Below are 18,559 nucleotides of genomic sequence, written 5' to 3' on the forward strand. Positions count from 1 at the left end.
ATATATATATATATATATATATATATAGTTCTATGAGCCAGTAATTTTTACAGTTTCATTTTTAAGCAAATTTGTTTTAAATGGTCTTTATATAAATGTAAATTATTATAACAAAAATTATTATTATAAAATTCTATAAAATAAACACAAATAAAAATTATATAAAAATCTATTTATAAATGTGTGCACACACATATTTATAAATGCATTTAAATATATTTATAGAGCAACTAAACATATATAAAATAACTGAACAACTAGAAATAGAGCAACTGAACAATACAAAAGTAACACATGCATAATATATTTTATGCAAGTTGGAAGCATATGGGTAGCAAAATTCATTTTGAAATGTAATATGCAAAATGACAATGCAATATGTAAAATGGCAATGTATTTCTGTATTTAAATTTACATTTTCGCATACATATGTGCAACATTTCATCTAAAATGAAAATGAAAATTCAATTATATAATTTATATGCTACAGTTTTTGCTTGGACATTTTAAACATCTAATCAGTTTGGGTAATACATTTTCATTTTCATTTCGTAACTTATAAAGCGTTAAAATATGTTTTTAATTTACATATTAAAACTAGTGTAGGAAATGGTAAATCTAAATTATATAATTGAATTTTAATTTTAATTTTGCACTAAACATTGCACATATGTATGGGAAAATGTACATTTAAATAAAGAAATGCATTGCCATTTTACATATTGCATTGCCATTTTGCAAATTACATTTAAAAATTAATTTTGCTACCAATATGCTTCCATAGTTTTAAAAGTTCTTTATAAAAATGTAAATGATTAGAATAATTATTATTATAAAACTCTCTGTGCCAGTGATTATATAGTTTAATTTTCAAGCAACTTTGAGTTTTAAAAGGTCTCTGACACAGCAGTTTTCTTGGAGAGAAGAATTCCTCTATTAATATTTACCATAGAAGTCACCCAAAGTTCTTCCTTTGAATTTCTTGGCATTTGCTGTCCTCCTCAGCCCGTTTTATTCTGTTATGTTGGTGTTAGCTTAAAGATGTGAAGCTTTTGTCTAAAAATGGATTTGAAGAGAGTGGGTGGAATGGAAATGGAGTCGTTAAGCAATATTATAAAGCTTAGCGCCACACACAAGATAGCTATACAGTGCAATTATGGAGATAAGCAACTCCTCATCAGAACAAATAAAGCTTTGTAGGCAGGGAAGAGTAGAGGCAGATATTTCAAAGACCCCTAATTACCTCACAATGACGCACAACAACTCAGACTGCGGACCCCGGTATGTGCGGACAGCCTTTCTAACAATTTTGTGAATATATCACTGATGCTTTTTACCCCAAGCAGAAAAGTGTGGATGTAGAAAAGCTTTCCCTTTCTGTATTTGAAGTGAAACAAGGACAATTTGGTAGAACAAATAAAACCAATGCAATATGCATGTGACAACATCAGTAAAGAACAAACATTTTAACAAGACAAATGTCAATCCCATTAAAGTCAACAATGCTTGTTCATTCTTCAAGGGCTACACACTGCTGTTTTGATCCCTCAGAAGCAAAGATGTAAATGGAAGGGTTTAATTATTCATCAACTTAAACAGAAAGCATGAAAAAATGATTAAAAGACAGATGATTACATATGAGCTCAAGATCCCCTACCAAACCTGCTGGAACAGAATGTTGCACAGTGTTATTTAAAGAAGCGTATCGTACCCTTTGCTTTGCTCTGTGTACTTTTTCCCTTTAATCTTCTCCTTAGGTATGACAGGCCAAATACAGACTTTGCAATCAAACAAGCTCGTTCACATCTGCTCCTCTTGTTTGGCTCTTATTTATCATTCTTTGCCTCATCCAGACCCTGAAACACTTGAATTGCTCTTTCGCTTTGTGCTTGACCATCTCATTTGCTCTCTAGAGAGTGTTTCTGATAGAGGTGAGACAGGTCAGTTCCAGTACAAACAGGCTCTTGCTGCTGTAACTACAGCTTGCATAATAATAGCTATAGTGATTCTAATCCTGAGTACATGACAACACTCTTCTTTGACAGATCTTGAGTGAATTGTCTTGTAGGATGCACAGGACATTGATGGATGCATCTGTTAATGAAACACACTAACATGCAAAGCTTCTGCTGTTAGCCTAATGACTGATGCAACCAGTGGACTGGAGTGTGGCCGTCACTGACACATAAGATCATCTTTGCTGCACAGTGAAGTGACCTGATTCTGTGTCTCTCACCAAGCTGACATCTAACATTACCCACTGGCCACTTCACAGCTTGATTAACTGACTTGAGTCCTGTTGATCAGCTCCATTTTGGGGTTTTAGGATCTAAAGGCTGTCTGAAGCGTGACTGTTTGGCTTGTGTTTTGGGTCTGAGTGTTGACTCCCTCCCCATGACATAATGGGGAGTCTGTGTTGTGCACTGACAAATGAGGGTCTGGCACTAACAAGGGACCTCTGGCGCTGTGGTAAAGTGTTACAGCCCTCTGAGTAATTGACAGTTCAGATGCAGATATTTCCTCTCTCTGGGTTATCGAGCCCCCTGTTGCTATGCTGAAGCTCTAAAACTGCATGTTTTTTTTATTATCCTTTATAAACCAGATTTGATTAAAGGGGTCCTATTATGCTTTTTCACTTTTTCAACTTTAGTTAGTCTGTAATGTTGCTGTTTGAGCATAAAAAAGATCTGCAAAGTTACAAAGCTCAAAGTCCAATTCAAAAGAAGATATTTTATTTAACAGAAATCACTTTTCAAAACTACAACGAACGACTCGTTTGGACTACAACGCATATTTTCCGGGATTTGTGATATCACAAATTACGACGAATGGGACGAGACCTGGTTGAGCTGCACTAGAGAAGGCAACGAGTGTTATCACTATGTCGGAGACACGCTAGTTTCCCCAAGGCAGACGAACTTAGAGTGGTTACAATCATCCGGGTTTAAATCGCGCTCAAATTAATTTGATTTTGACGCAATATTTACACTGAAGCTCGCAGGCGACTATGGTAAGGGGCGTGACATTTCCTGAGCAGGCGCCGAGTGCTGCCAATCACAACACACACTGGCCCAGCTAACCAATCACAGCACATTTCGTATTTCAGAAGGCGGGCCTTCATTTGATACAGGAACTATTCGAGCCGTTCATGCCAGACTGGGGAGAGAGGTGTTGTAATGATGTAAAATATGTGAAAAATAATGTGTTTTTCGAACAACCTAGTATGACAGCCTGTTCTAGTACACCCCCAAAACAAAATCAAGACTTTGTAAAAGAGCATAATAGGACCCCTTTAAGAAATATTCTTCTGAATTTAATCACTGAATTTAATCAATTTCGTTTTATTCAGTTCAACAAACAAGAGTTTAATATTGAGTAACTTACATTTTAGACAAAATACATCGTCTAGTTCTGCTTCACCAACAAAGTAGTTACACAGCGGTGTTTCGTTATTGAAAGAATCAGTGTTTTTGAATGACTTGTCGGGGGAATGATTCAATGACTCACTCATAAAGACAGGGCCTAACACAATACTTATACTTGCAGTCTTTGCACTTGACCAGTTGTCTACTATTTCCTGTATATTCAAGTGAGCATTAAAGGGGTAGTTCACCCAAAAATTTAAATTATGTTATTAATTGCTCACCCTCATGTCATTCCAAACCGGTAAGACCTTCGTTCATTTTTGGTGCACAAATTAAGATATATTTTTGATGAAACGGAAGCAATGGAACTGAAACGTTTCGTGGCCCAGAAACGTAGTAAGAACATCGGTAAAATAGTGGTTCAACAGTAATGTTATGAAGCTACGAGAATTGTATTTCTTTGCACACAAAAAGTATTCTTGTAGCTTCATAATATTTTGGTTGAACCACTGATGTCACATGGATTATTTTAATGATATCCTTACTACGTTTCTGTGCCTTGAATGTAGTAGTTCTGTTCCTGTCTATGCAGGGTCAGAAAGCTTTCGGATTTCATCAAAAATATTTTAATTTGTGTTTTGAAGATGAACGAAGGACTTACAGGTTTGGAACGACATGAGGGTGAGATTTTTAAGATTGTAAATGTACTTGCAGCTTTTGATTATCCAATGGGACCTACTTACATCATAGTTCAAAGTTTTTACAGAGCTTTATTTACATATTTTTATTTGTAATACTTTGCACTTTAAAATGTATGTTCAGTAGTCCCTATGTAATAGATAAAATAATTTAGTAAATGTGATGCTTCTAATTAAGTCATAAAAAGCAGTTGCAACACTGTACAAAAGACACATACTCATCTCTGCACCAATACAATGTGCAACTCTTTACGTTTTACTGCCAAATTACCAACATACACTAGAAATCTCAAAATTTTGGGGCACATAAGTTCCTGAATGTGATGAATGATGGGATACACTTAGCCTGAAATAGGCCCAATTAATTATATCATTTCTGATTAAATCAGTGTCATGGATGAATTGGTTGAATGAGTGATTCAATTGAATGAATGAGTGACTTACTTATATAAACACTTGTCGCCACCTACTGACGTGATGATATAACCTGCAGAAAGCATAATTGAAAAATCACCACTATTAATGCACAGATTTATGTTATTACATAGTTTATAATCAGGGGTGCACATAAGTTTTTCAGCCTGGTTCTCATATGTGAACCTGGAGATTTGGTTTGGTCCTCACAAGGCGGCACATGGTGTGACCCATCAAATATAACTATTAAAAAAAAATAATAATAATAGTGATAATATTATTGCACTTTATTTAGTTTTTTAAAATAAAATAATAAACTAAATAATAAAGTGTGATAATACTATTTTATTTTAAAATAAAAAGGGAGTATTAAATACAAATACAATTATTTTATAGTAAACTTAAAAATAAAATGCTAATATTTTTATTATTATTTTAATTTGAACCTTAATTATTATTTTTTATTTTAATTATTTTAATTTTTCATTTTCAAACTTAAAATCAGCAAGCTTTTATTTTAGCAGGTTGCCGGCAAGTAAGCTGCTGATTGTAGAGCATCAGTGAATGAAATGTCACAGTTTTGCATTGTGCTTTGAAAACGTTAGCCTAGATTTATGCTTTCAGTTTGAATAGAAATCTTATACAGTACAGTTTGTCGATCTAAAATGGTAATTGTGCATTAACAGCTGTCAACCATGGCTGCGTTTCCCAAAAGCATCGTGAGCCTAAATTGATCGTAGCTCCATAGGTGGCAATGGGTCTACGATGTACTTTCGATGATTTCGATGATTTTGGGGAACACAGCCCATGTCGGTATGCAAACGCGCGCTCTGAACTCATTTACACAGCGCATTTCTTATTTTGGTCACGCATGCGTACCTGCGGACCACTTATGTGCACCCTTGTTTATAATACTATTTTTGGGACATTCTACCAGAAATGTACATTATCTGTCCTTGACTTGTTACAGTGAATAAAAAGTATTACATCCAAAAAATATCTAAAACTGACTGATGGTTGATTTCTGTGAGTTGTTCTGTAAAGGAATATGTCATTCATTAGGTTCTCAGATATTTTTTAATTTATTAAAAACACTTTTGAAAATTACAAATCCTGTCCTTGTCCTCAGCCAAATTGGACCTACAGCTTTCATAGTTTTGTTATGCTAAAAACTGTTATTTAGAAAAAAAAACTCCATCAATAACAAGTTTAAGTTGTTATCATTCACATCAACTGATTAAAAACATGAAATTATACATAAATTCTACAAATAAATACTATTTTACAACTGTCCCCATGTTTTCGGTCAGTCCTGTCACGTTTACATAAAACTCAACATAAAATGTGTGTAATGTGCCTTTAAAGGCATGACTCAAAGGAAGTGACATAATTTGACTGAGGGGAACCTGACACTGATCAAGGGTAAGTTCTGTCATTGAATTGTATGATTTTAAGCTTGTTTTTGTATGTTCTTTTTGAGGAGGACGAGCTAAAGGGTCAGGCCCTGTCACGGTAAAACATCCCAGAAAATAATGCATTTTTTTAAAATCCAAAACATGCCTAAAAAAGTTACTGAAATTCCTTGATTGCATGTTAACAGTTTTTATGCTAGCATGCTAGCAGGCTGAGTAATGGCAGTTTAAAATGGCCGACCGTCAGGCCCTGTCACATCCCTGTGTGTGAGGGCCTGACAGTCCTGTGACACGGCCTTACAAATGAATGGCATTGTTGTTTTTTATTACCTTCATTGCATATGATATGTATTTAACGCATGCCATAGTAAAACATTATTTGAATAAATAGACATTACACTGTAAATCTGAAGCTTTTTATGCTCATCGACAAATTTTTTGAATTTTATCCCTCTTTTACCTAGGCCTATGTAGCACTGCATATTTGTATCAAAGAAATTCATTAGGAAACCATTCTAACATATACAAATTTGTCTGTGACAGGGCCTGATATTTTAGGGGTGAAATGCGTATAAAAATGTATTTATTTCAATCATAAAAACATGCTGAGATGGCATGATATGTGTTTCATATAGATTAACATGTCCTCCATATGACTCAACGTTCAGATTTAAGAATAAGATATTTTTTTCACCCAAGATTTTTACAAGTGGAAATGTACGTTTCTGGTAGAATGTCCCTTTTATTCCTTTTTCTTCTTCTTCCAATCTATTTTTTTAAGCATTCAGATCATCATAACAACTGCTGATGACTGGCTGGAAAGTCTTAAGAATGAACCTTCATGGAAGGTAAATGTGACTTGAATCCACCAAGCTGATGTGACACAAGTATTGTTAGAGAGGCAATAAGGCCATAACTTGATCACCTGAGGGAAGAGGGAAATCACACACCCACACAAAATCAATTCCAATGCAGGGTCTTTCCGGCTCAAGTAATTTGACTCCCTCAGGAGGATTCATAAGGTAGAAAAAGGGTGGAAGGTCATTGACATGCCAGCCAAAAAAGAAAACAAACATATTTGAACCAAAGCAAATGTGCCAGGATCTTAGAGTTCGGAAGAATACTTAGATAAGTCAGGAAGATAATGAATTCCGATCTTTCCCACGCAACACTCCTGCATCTTCTTTGAGATTTGCCTTCAAAGGACAAAACCCATCTTCTTCTTCACTGCATATACAAACAGCCTCCTTCAGTGGCTCAGGATGCTTGTTTGTAGAGGCCAGTAATCTTAATGGGAACTTAAAGGTGAGAGTTTATTATTAAAAGATGTCAGACTTCCTTTGTTGTGGCTGTTTGGCAGAAGATATGTCTTTTCCTCAACTTAAATCAGAGCCAAACCTTATTAGAGGGTGGCAAACCTCCGCCACACTGAAAGATTACAGCAAACTACCATTTACAAACTGTCAAGTCAAATTGTGAATGAAGTCTGCCTGCACAACAGCAGCAATGCTTATGAGAAGTTTACTGCAACTGCCAGTGTGTATTTTAGGTTATGTTCCTTTCAGCCATTCTCACACTTGGTCTGGATTTGACACCCTGTGGCAATCCTGTCCTATCCAGTAATCATCTTTTCAAAAATGGTCTACACTGTTTTGACAGGAATGACACCCTCAGGACCTTATTTTAGCAGTGTGGAGAAATGTTATGAGAATAATGACTGTGAAAAGCGAAATGTTTTGCTGGTGTTAAAGTATTGACATGCGTCCTTATGCATATGAACTATCTGCCTGCACAAAACTGAATAATTTTTCTTGGAAGAAGATGAAAATAGAGCTCATTTGATGTGAGTTGTGAGCAAAACTACCCCAACAGTGGTCGTATTAATAAACGCTGAGGGAAAAGTTCCTGACAGGCAATAATACATGTGGTAATTGGAATGATATGACTCATGCAGCCCACAGAGCAGTCAGACGGACCTGGTTTGATTCCTGCCTCTAACTGACAAAAGATCCTCATGAAGCAACTAAGACCCGATCAAAGCGAGGCTTGGCTTTGCATTAATCAGCAGGAAACAACAAAATAACACGTTCTGTGCCTAGAATAGGATTAATCAACAAAAATGGACAAAGCATCTTCTATAGCAGCCACTTCTGAGTGAATTTGATGGCCACTGAATATGTATTAACTAACTCCATTCTTGTGTGTAGGATTTTTTTTTATTTTGTCCTGGTCTTTTGCAGGTTTTCTTTTTGGCAAGCTACTGATGTTCCTTTTTCAATAAAGGCTGCGCCTGCTGCACAAAAAGCTGACAAACCTGAGATGAATGTAAGCAGGACAACTGGTATAGAGGGACACTTAAGCTTCACCATCTTTATCACAATTGTGTACATTCTTCCATCACTAAAAATAAGTATTATGGTCATGCTAAACTTAAATGCCCTCAGCTCACTGTTTTTGTTATGTGAATACAGATAAAGTGGACCTCTTTCAAATATTTACATTAATGTCTTCCATAGAAGAAAGAGTGGGGTAAATTGTCACATGGGGATTTTTTATATATATATTTTTTATTCTAATCCTTTAATATACTGATTTACCTTATTACCATAATAATTTACTAAAGCTGTTGTGTAACAAGCGAACACAGTAAAAAGTACAGATTTAGATTTGAACTGAAGGTTATAAAAATATGTTCTTTGGACAACAGTATTTTCATAAATTGCAGGTCGGGCAAAAAGTGATGTTTCACATGTCACATTTTGCTGTTTTATTTATTGCTTCATGTTGAAAATACCCAGTTTAAACCAGATCCTGTCGTAAACCTTTTCTCCCAGTCTGTTGGCTGGTTCTAACTGGCTTCGGGCACTTTTAATGGTTTAATGTTTATGTGTGTGTGTGTGTCTGTGTGTGTGTGTGTTTCAATATATTACAGTTTAAATGTAGGATAGAACGCTCATAATAAACTATTTAATAGCAGGTTCCATTGTGACACATGTTGACCTTCTAAGGCATGTTGAGTTTGAAGTTAGAATAACTTCTTTCCTCTAAATTACTAGTGGAACTATTCAAAAGTGTTTTGTAGACAATACTTCAAGATATTTTCCTGTATATAAAGTGATTTTCAGAAAGAACCCTGATGTAAACAGTGTTAGAACTCGCCCATCTCATCTTTTCCAAAGAGGAATCTGTTTTTATACTGCTATTTTTTATGTACACTCTTAAAAATAAAGGTGCTTCAAAAGGTTCTTCAAGCGATGCCATAGAAGAACCATTTTTGGTTCCACAAAGAACCATTCAGTAAAAGGTTCTTTAAAGAAACCTCTCTTTCTTACCTTTTTGTAATCTGAAGAACCTTCTTTCACCACAAAGAACCTTTTGTGAAACAGAAAGGTTCTTCAGATGTTGAAGGTTCTTTATGGAACCATTTAGACAAAAAGGTTCTTCTATGGCATCGTGAAGCACCTTTATTTTTAAAAGTGTAGGCAACGTGAATAGAAACATTCTGCTAAAACAATCAAAAAACTGAATCATATATACTAATTTGTAAACATTTCCAGCATAAGACTTGTTTTCCTCCCCTCAGACGTTTTTCTGTCTTGTTTTGGACATAAACTCGCCAGCTTTACGCAATGAGTCATCGTCGGCGGTGGACAAACATCAACGCGTAAGGTGGAGCAAAAGAAGGACCGAAGTGAGTGGTGTGTCAGTGGAGCAGATATAAGGTGATTGGACCGCGGGAAGCGAGTGTTCACTTGAATCTCAGTGCAGAGGACGCGTTCAGTCTTGGCTGTCTGTGACCATGGAGAGCTCCAAACTCTGGACCACAGCGATGGCATGCGCTGTGCTGGTCTCCTGCATTCAGGGTGCTGAAATGGACTTTGACAACGAATCCGCCTTAGAAACGAGAGCTTTGAGAGAGTTTTACCCAAAGGACCCGAATCTGACCAACGAAAAGCAGCTCGTAAGTATTGCGCAATAAAAATTGCGCATAGAAAGCAAACGATGCTCCCTTCTTTAAAAATATTTTAATGATACTTACTTGCATTAAATGATCTGAACATGTTCACAGCTCGGGGCTTTACATGACGTTCTGGAGAAACTGCAGAGAAAACGCATCTCACTTTGGGAAAAGAAGTTTGGGCGCGTTCCTACAGTGAGTGGCACAAAACAGGAGTTTTATGAGATTTATGCGTCTTTCGCTATTGATATTTAAAATAGTGCAAAATACTGTGATGCCTAGATTAAAATCACACATTTACCATTTACATTTGCTATTAACAAAACACTGACAATGATTTCTTTTGCCTTCACATCAGTGCGATGTTGGGGAGCAATGCGCCATCAGGAAAGGATCAAGAATCGGCAAAATGTGCGACTGTCCACGTGGAGCGTTTTGCAATTACTTTTTGCTGAAATGTTTGTAAAGATAAAAATGGATTGTGAATTGGAAATATACACGATATTGCAGATATTTATACATTATATGATTTCTATTTTTATGATTATGAAGTGCTATGAGAAGAACAGATGAATTTGAAAGATTGTTGAATTATTTGCTGCTCTTGATGTGTAATTTAACCTGAATAAACTGTGGACTTTTGTTTTCTAAGGCAGTCTCTGTGTTTCCTCTAGTTATTATAATACATGTTTTGTTCTGAACTGCAAAAAAGTAACTTACTAAAATAAAAAAATTTAAAAAGTGTAATTAAAAAGCTTAAGTTTAATTGCTATCTTCAAGTGATATAAAACTGGCAATCTGCAGAAAATAAAATATAAATAATAATATAATAAAACACACACACATATATATATATATATATATACAGTATATACATACATATATAAATATACAGTATATATATATATATATAAATCACTGGAATTTTTCAACCAGTTTGAACTACAGATGAAGAAAATTGAGTTACAAATCAACTAAATTAAAGTTAAAAATTAAATATAAATTGCTAAACAAGAATCTAAGTTAGTAAGTTATTGTAACATTCAATCACTGAAGAATATTATGATAAACATACTACTATTTCTGGTTGTAAAACAAATACATAATTATGATTATATGCCTAAGAGACATTTACACTGTTCACATACAAGATATTACAAGATACTACATATTATATTACAAGAAAACAATGGCAGATTTGTGTATTTGAGCTATTCTTTCTGAAATTACTTTAGCATTCCAAGTCTATGTAAATGTAGTACCAGGAATTGAGATGTTAGACAAATTTCAGAGAATTAAAAGAAACAGAAAATCAAGGTGATGTGTTTAATAAAACCCTTTCCCTGAAACTCCATCATTACAACAATATAATGATGAGTTTCAGAGAATGTGTTTTATAAAAGTTTTCAGTTCCTTGTCATTTTGTTCAATTTGTCTCACACATTCCATCCGCATGCATGATTTCAACAGCATAGTTATAACAAGGGTTCAAAATATGTGACATTTTCTGTATTACAAAAAGCCTGTGACTCATAAAGAATGAGGAAAAGTGCACAGTTAGTACAGGCTGTCCCATGATTAGCTCTGCCTGAGAGGATGAGTCCAGCTTGCAGCCAAGCAGAAAAACACACCCAAATTCCCTCAAATGTCAATCAAAGCTGGCGCTTTCACTCCTTGTTAGGTTCATTTACAATGGTTAACATTTTACAGATTGCCAGCGGAAGAGGAGTGGAGAACGATGGGAAATATGCGTCTGCTCTTGCTTGCTGGCACTGAGAAACAGGTCAAACACATCTCTGCATAAAAATAGCAGTTGATGGGTCTAATTTTATATAACACCAGTCAAACCATTGTGCACCCTCAAGCCATTTAATATTTAGATATCGTAATGATTTGTCATCATTCAAAGTTATTCATTTGATTGTGTAATTGCATTTGGGTTGCTGGAGATTATGTGGTGTAAATATGAGCAAAGCTGTATGTGATGTGTAATAAAACTCTCATTTGCTTTAGGTCATAATTTGATCTGTTCTTTTATAAGAGATTCAAAAAATGACAACTGAGGTTACATAAACATTTTTATACTGAAATGATTATGCCTGATAGGGAATAGATCCAAATAATTGATACACAACACACATTTAGGCTGAATCTAATGATATCCCTTTAGTGTTTATAAAAATATCACTTTGCGAACTAACATTTTATGCCCTATTTTATGCCCTATTGATCGAACAAAACCAACAAATATGTAAGCAATTATATGTATTATAATTGGAGGCAGATTAAATCCTGCAAAAGAAAAACTGGTAACACTTTAGTTCTAGTTTTAATTCTCACTATTAACTAGTTGTTTATTAGCATGCATATTAAGCATATTGGCTGTTTATTAGTACTTATAAAGCATATATTAATGCCTTATATAATTCTATATTACTTACCCCATACCTAAATTTAACAACTACCTTACTAACTATCAATAAGCAGTAATTAGGAGTTTATTGAGGCAAAAGTTGTAGTTAATAAATAGTTAATAATTAGAAATGGTCCACAAAGTAAAGTTTTTTTAACAAAAATCATTTTCAGTTATAGCTGCAAATGGCATATCACTAGGGACCAACCATCTTTTCATAATTATAATTTGTATATATATAATTTGCCTTTTGATCTAATTTTTACAGCAAAGTCCATCCTGAATCTTGAAAAATGTTACAGCAATATATACTGTTGTCAAAATAGACAACTGACTTCAAGGAAATCACTCCCTCTTACTGAAAGAGAAAAAGTAAAAAAAAAATTAAAAAAAACTATAAAACTGTGTGTGTCGACACTTGTTAAACATTTACATTTTGAAAGTGAAAAAAAAAGTGAAAGTGACGTGACATGTGGCCAAGTATGGTGACCCATACTCGGAATTAGTGCTCTGCATTTAACCCATCCAAAGTGCACTCATTCGCAATTAAAAAGTCATAAATCCAGAAGCATCTTCTGACCTTATCTTAAGGTCAATTAGTGAAAACGGGCAATTCCAAACTGTTTTAACTGGCTTATGTCATTGCAACATTTTAATAAAATAATTTTTATTTATTTATTTTTGTCATGAGGGTCTTGGGATGATGTGTGCCAAGTTTCATGTGAATCAAACCAAAAGCCTTGGAAGAGTTTTTCACTTCAAAATCGCAGAAAAATCACCTGAAGTAAACTGTAAATCTAGAATCTTTTGATTATAGACCTTACAGTCACAGAGCAATTGTGCCATATAGTGTCTGATTACGAACCATCCCATCAAGTTTGAGATTTCTAGTGATTCAAGATTTTTTATTTTTAAAATGTCACTACAAAACAAAACAAAGACATACGGATAGATGAACATGTCACATCTTCTTATGAAATCAGAAAATAAACCCAGTTATACCCCAAGTAAAGCTTGCAGTTTCTGAATCATAGACTGAGATACATGTAACCAAACACTTACACTTCATTGATACTTTTCTGCTTGAACATTTAACACTGGTCTGAAATGGACGGCAGTTTTATTTGACATTCAAAGAATCTGCCCAAAGGTCCACAACAACAGCAACAACATTATCAAACCTCATCACAGTGTATGACCAAGAAAGTGGTTATGGCATGTATTAATAAATTAAAACTATCCAATACATGTGAAGCAAGGGAAAAATATAAAAAAAACAGAGTGTCAGGAAATGAGGATATCAAGCTAACAACAAGATCCCGTTTATTTACTGTATTATGATTACTGTACTATTATTTACTGTAATATTTTTTTTAACAATCAAAACTGAGTCTAACCATTATAATTGTGCTATCATTCATGTATTAATCCAAGATTTATTTTGTGAATATTATCTTTTTAAATATTGGACATGGACAAATCCAACACAGACTATAGTATATTCTCAATGTAATGCTTTAGAAATAAATCAAACAAAAGTTAAACTAGCAGCTTTTGAAGCCACAAACATTTTTTAAGGTCGGCCTGAACTATAACCACAGTAAATGGATGTTTAACAACCGTGAAGATCTAAACCATCTAAACCTCAAAACCACAAACAAGACTCTAAAGCGACAGCATAAGCATTTTACAAGGCACAAAACTATTTTTGTCTTAGTCACTTTTACAAACAACTATAAACCTGCCAGTCTTTCCCCATAGTGCCATTCTGAAATCTGAACAAATGAAACTCTTTGGAACTGCAGTGAAAAGAGAACCATCTCCATGGTTGCCACAACTGAATCTACAACTTTATATCATGGTGACAGAATGAAGCTCTACTGGTCTTCCTGAAAGGGGTAGCTGAGAGCTGGAGGGAAAACCTGGCTCCTGGACTGTTCATCCAGCAGAACCAAATCGTCAACGTCTCGTCCTCTGAATCTGCGGCGGCAAACTTTCACTGACACTTGTTGCCCTTGAAACACTTTGAGTGCTTCTTTGGAGGCCATTGCCCTGGCGGCAACCTCATCACGCCCGTAGCCCGTACCCATGTAGACGGTGCAGCAGCGTAGTTCACAAACCTGGCCTTCTTTCTGGGTACGTCCCGTAGGCAGGTCAGGAATGTCTTTGAGTGGAACAAACACACAGTTAAGACTGGCCTTGCATGACTCCACACAACTGCGCAAGATTTCAAAGTGTTCCAGGTTGGGGCCAAAGCCACCAGCAGACACAAGCTTCCAAGCAACTGCCTTATAGAGTCGATTAAAAAAGGGCTGGTGCTCTGCAGGAGCCCCTGGCGGAGGGCCCGATTTCAGAGCACTGGCAGCTGGATGCCCAACACTCTTCGCATGAGCTTTAACATCTGTATCATTGGGTTTAGCCTTCTTGTTCTGGTAATCAGCTTCCACTGCTACAAAATATAGTTAAAGTGACCAGTGTAAATCAGTGACCAAATCATTCTGTATTACTACAATAAAATCTTACTGGGGTAAAATTACATTTTAAAATACATTCAACTGGAAAACAGTTATTTTAAATTGTAATAATATTCCACAATATTACTGTTCTTTTACTGTATTTTTTATTAAGATATTTATTTTAAAAGCATTAAAAAGCTTACCGACTCCAAATGTTTGAATGGTAGTGTATATTAATTCAATGACATGCAGTAAAGATAGCCCATTTACCTGAAACTGCAGGTCTTTTTGTTTTTCCCATGATTTCATCTCTAGTTTTTCGCACAGGGGCCTCAGTCACAGTGATTCCTTCTGCCATCTCATTTATCTTGTCCATTACAGGCTGTGGATACCTGCATTAGGGTCAGTGACAAACAAGAGAGTTCTCAGTAAAAAGGAAAAATCTTTTTTTTTTAAGTCTAGTCTAAGACATGTGCCAAGTTATTAGAAAAGTATCCTTGGTGTGACTATTATTTGATGAACATTTTTCAAATGTTAACATACTAATAACAAATAAAACAAACTGCTTTACTACCTTTTCCCCAAAAATAATAAAAGATTGTGTCAAACAGTTTACTTTTCAAGAACTTCATCCTTTTGATCTTTATTATGATATCAGGAGAGTTCTATGACCTTTACATTTTCTACTTCATGTGACTCCAAAAACGTACACATTGATTTGTAATACCACTGATTCTTGAGACATGGGCCAAAACATGTTCAGCAATTGTAACTGCTATTAGGTTTAAAATTGAATATATTTTCAATTGTAAATGTTATGAGGGATAAATAACAATGTATTTAACACAATTATCCCCTTCAATTTAATTGTATCATTATTATATGAAATCGATGACACTTATTGTCTTCTCACTACATCTAAAACAGTGTGTCCACAGAGAAGGGTTCAGTCATTCATATGCTATAGAATGGATAAAACATTTTTAATGATGAAAAAGAGCTTGTTTTATCAAAAGCAACACTTAATGATATCTCATATCAAAGCAAGTTTGTTTTTCAAATACACGTGCGTTTCATAAGATTTCAAAGTTGTGTCCCCACTTTTATGTCAACACCGTCAGACATTCATTCAAATGTAATAAAATCAGGGAATATCAGGGGCAGCTGTCACTCTAAAGGACCCCCTTGCCACATTCCACCTCTGTAGAGTACATCAACGTCAGACAGGCTCTGATAAGTTTTATAGTTTTCGAAAAATTTTAATTCTAATGTTAATATTTCCTGTGTCACAACCATATGTCAACACCAACTTCCAATTTCTGAGGAAATTATTTGAAATTTGTAGATCATTTTATTCTCCTGAAGCAGGTTCTCTTAGCATCTAACATCAACAGAGAAAATGAAATTGCTACTACATGAACTCAAAAGAAATGCCAAATTTGTCAACACCGTCAGATGTCACCACCGTAAGATTTTCTGTCTGACGGTGGCGACGGGCCAATGATGAAGAGTTGATATTCAACATGAAGTCATCATATTTTTGTGGTTTTCAAGTCATTTTTCATTATATTAAATATAAAATAGTGTTTAATTTTTCTAAAAAATGTGCAAATACTAAATAAGTGACCTGACAGCATATATTGCTTTTGTGGATTGATAGTCATCACTTCTAGCAGAGTCAGGGTCGAGGGAACATAAGGCTGAGGGAATGCATAACACTGGATGAAACATATATATTCATAATACAGTTTGTTTGTATACTGATAATATGTGTTCTGATCATTTTTGGATCATTTGTTAAGATGTTTAAATGTGAATATTAAGATCCTGGTGAATGTAAATGGATTGAGGTAACAACTAATTGTTTTATTTGTTTGTTGTTTTAAAAGTTATTAGCAGATGCACAGCAGACATACTGTTCTGAGAGGAGAGAAAACAGATAATTTGTGTTCCAATGATATATCAAAATACTTAAATGTTAAGCTTTATAAACAATAACATACTCACTGTTTGTTGTATTTGTTTTAATACAGTAATCGATTGATTAAATGTGTTTGATAGTTAAAATGACTACAAATTCAGGTTTTTGTCATCACCGTCACATGTGTCAACTCTGTCAGGTGCATATTTTGATAATATTTCCTTATGATATTTTATACTTGTTGAGGAATTGTTGGTCACATGTGAAAATGTAATCTGTCTGCTAACATGAGAATGTGTTTTGAACTGTTACAAACATCTTGATTGCGAAATAAGTGATGGCAAGGTAAATAGCACATTTTGATAAAAAAAGAGAAAAGTTAGCAAAGTTCAATCAAGGCATAGCTCAGTAGCTTAATAGTACATATAAGATACATAAATGTAGTTTCATTTGTCTGAGTACAAGGTTTTATTTTTTAATATGGCACCCTGTTTTGTCCCACTTCTCAAGAATCAGTGATACTACAATATTAACTTTAATATTTTATGTATGCATTGTACACTACCTTTCAAAAGTGTGGGGTCAGAAAGATTTTTTAAATTATTTTTTTAAAGAAGTCTCTTATTCTCACCAAGGATACATTCATTTGATCACAGAAATATTACTACATTTAAAATAACTTTATATTTTAATATTTTAAAATTTAATTTAATCCTGTGATGACAAAGCTGATTTTTCAGGAGCCATTGCAGTTGTGAAAAATGTGGAAAAAAAAAAAAAACATTTTTCAAGATACTTTGAAGTATGTATTCAAAGAGTATGTTGTTGCTGAATAAAAGTATTGATTTCTTAAAAAAAAAATTAAAAAAAACGTACCGACCCCAAACTTTCAAAATAAATAGATTAATTGACCCACTAACAACTGAAATTAGAAATGCATTTTGTGCTTATGAAAAAAAAATCCAAAAAAGACAATTACCGACAACCCAAAAACACGTGGTTGGCCCAAACCATGGACAGAGACAGAAGTCTGTCCAAACTAGAACTTGGGATCCCAGGTTGGATGGTAGGAAAGACCTCCATGTTGCGCAGAACAAATTCTCTTCTGGCGTGCCACTGTTTGTTTGTCTCACAGGGTCCTCTTAAAGATTCCACCCAGTTCTCCAGGTGTAGATTCTGACTGAGAAACTCAGAGACAATATCTCCTCCTCTCCCCTCCGCCATCACTGGAAACATGCAAAACAATCAAAAGTTAGTTTGAGAAGCCCATAAAAAAGAAAGTATCCCACACATTAGGTTCAGGGCCCGAGGGCTGTAATTCTAGGCATGTTTCCCAGCGACAGACAAACAAACAGTTCAACAGCAGTAGGCAAGATATTAATGCTGCAGACTGAACAGTTTACACATAAACATATGTATTTTAATTTGACATTAGAGCTCTCAGTGCTGAGCTAATTGTAGTTTTTGGCTTGTTTTCATTCGAGTTCGGACAGATTATTATTATTATAAGTTATCACGTTATAATTACCAAAGCATTTTAATAATACATTAAAATTAGCACTATGCTCACACTGCAGGGATTTACATGACTCTAATCTCAATTTCATTGAGCCCAATCAGCCGCTATATGTGCAATCAAAATATGTAATATAAATGAAACAAAAAACTCCACAACAGATCATTAAGAGAAAATAAGCACTGTTTACCTCTAAATATATTCTCTGCAGATGAGTCCTCATCAGCTGTATGTGGTAAAAATATTATATCTAATGTGAGTGTAGTGGAGCTGGCTGAGCACTTCCCCTGTCGCGCTCGGGATCTGCGTCATCAACATGCGACCGGGGTTTTGGCGGTGCGAAAATATTAATGATGAGCTCTTACTATCTGCATCTTTATTATCGTGTGTTTCATTTGGATACGCT

At 34.7% G+C, this 18,559-nt stretch overlaps 2 protein-coding genes across 2 annotated transcripts; one reads left to right on the forward strand and one right to left on the reverse strand.

Annotated features, from left to right (window-relative positions):
* The first annotated feature begins 9,603 nt into the window (after positions 1–9,603).
* Positions 9,604–10,480, forward strand: LOC107701283 (cocaine- and amphetamine-regulated transcript protein-like). Its single transcript, XM_016503270.1, has 3 exons — positions 9,604–9,850; positions 9,959–10,042; positions 10,206–10,480. The coding sequence occupies exons 1-3, from the start codon at positions 9,689–9,691 to the stop codon at positions 10,311–10,313; spliced, it is 354 nt and encodes a 117-aa protein (XP_016358756.1). The 5' UTR covers positions 9,604–9,688; the 3' UTR covers positions 10,314–10,480.
* Positions 10,481–13,157: 2,677 nt separating this feature from the next.
* Positions 13,158–18,415, reverse strand: LOC107701282 (protein CDKN2AIP homolog A-like). The gene is made up of 4 exons (XM_016503269.1): positions 18,344–18,415; positions 17,617–17,863; positions 14,987–15,108; positions 13,158–14,709 (listed from the first exon to the last, which is right to left on the reverse strand). Exons 2-4 carry the CDS (start codon positions 17,859–17,861, stop codon positions 14,138–14,140), a joined length of 939 nt encoding a protein of 312 aa, XP_016358755.1. The 5' UTR covers positions 17,862–17,863; positions 18,344–18,415; the 3' UTR covers positions 13,158–14,137.
* Positions 18,416–18,559: the final 144 nt, after the last annotated feature.

The sequence above is a fragment of the Sinocyclocheilus anshuiensis genome, unplaced genomic scaffold (genome assembly GCF_001515605.1).
Source record: "Sinocyclocheilus anshuiensis isolate Anshui unplaced genomic scaffold, SAMN03320099.WGS_v1.1 scaffold1946, whole genome shotgun sequence".
NCBI lineage: Eukaryota > Metazoa > Chordata > Actinopteri > Cypriniformes > Cyprinidae > Sinocyclocheilus > Sinocyclocheilus anshuiensis.

Excerpts from the sequence above, each read along its gene's own strand:
- LOC107701283 (XM_016503270.1), top strand. The coding sequence starts at position 9,689 with ATGGAGAGCTCCAAACTCTGGACCACAGCGATGGCATGCGCTGTGCTG. Across the intron at positions 9,851-9,958 it reads TGACCAACGAAAAGCAGCTC|CTCGGGGCTTTACATGACGT; the intron begins GTAAGTATTGCG and ends ACATGTTCACAG. Across the intron at positions 10,043-10,205 it reads AGTTTGGGCGCGTTCCTACA|TGCGATGTTGGGGAGCAATG; the intron begins GTGAGTGGCACA and ends CCTTCACATCAG.
- LOC107701282 (XM_016503269.1), bottom strand. The coding sequence starts at position 17,861 with ATGGCGGAGGGGAGAGGAGGAGATATTGTCTCTGAGTTTCTCAGTCAG. Across the intron at positions 15,109-17,616 it reads CACGTGTTTTTGGGTTGTCG|GTATCCACAGCCTGTAATGG; the intron begins GTAATTGTCTTT and ends ACCCTAATGCAG. Across the intron at positions 14,710-14,986 it reads AAAAAGACCTGCAGTTTCAG|CAGTGGAAGCTGATTACCAG; the intron begins GTAAATGGGCTA and ends TATATTTTGTAG.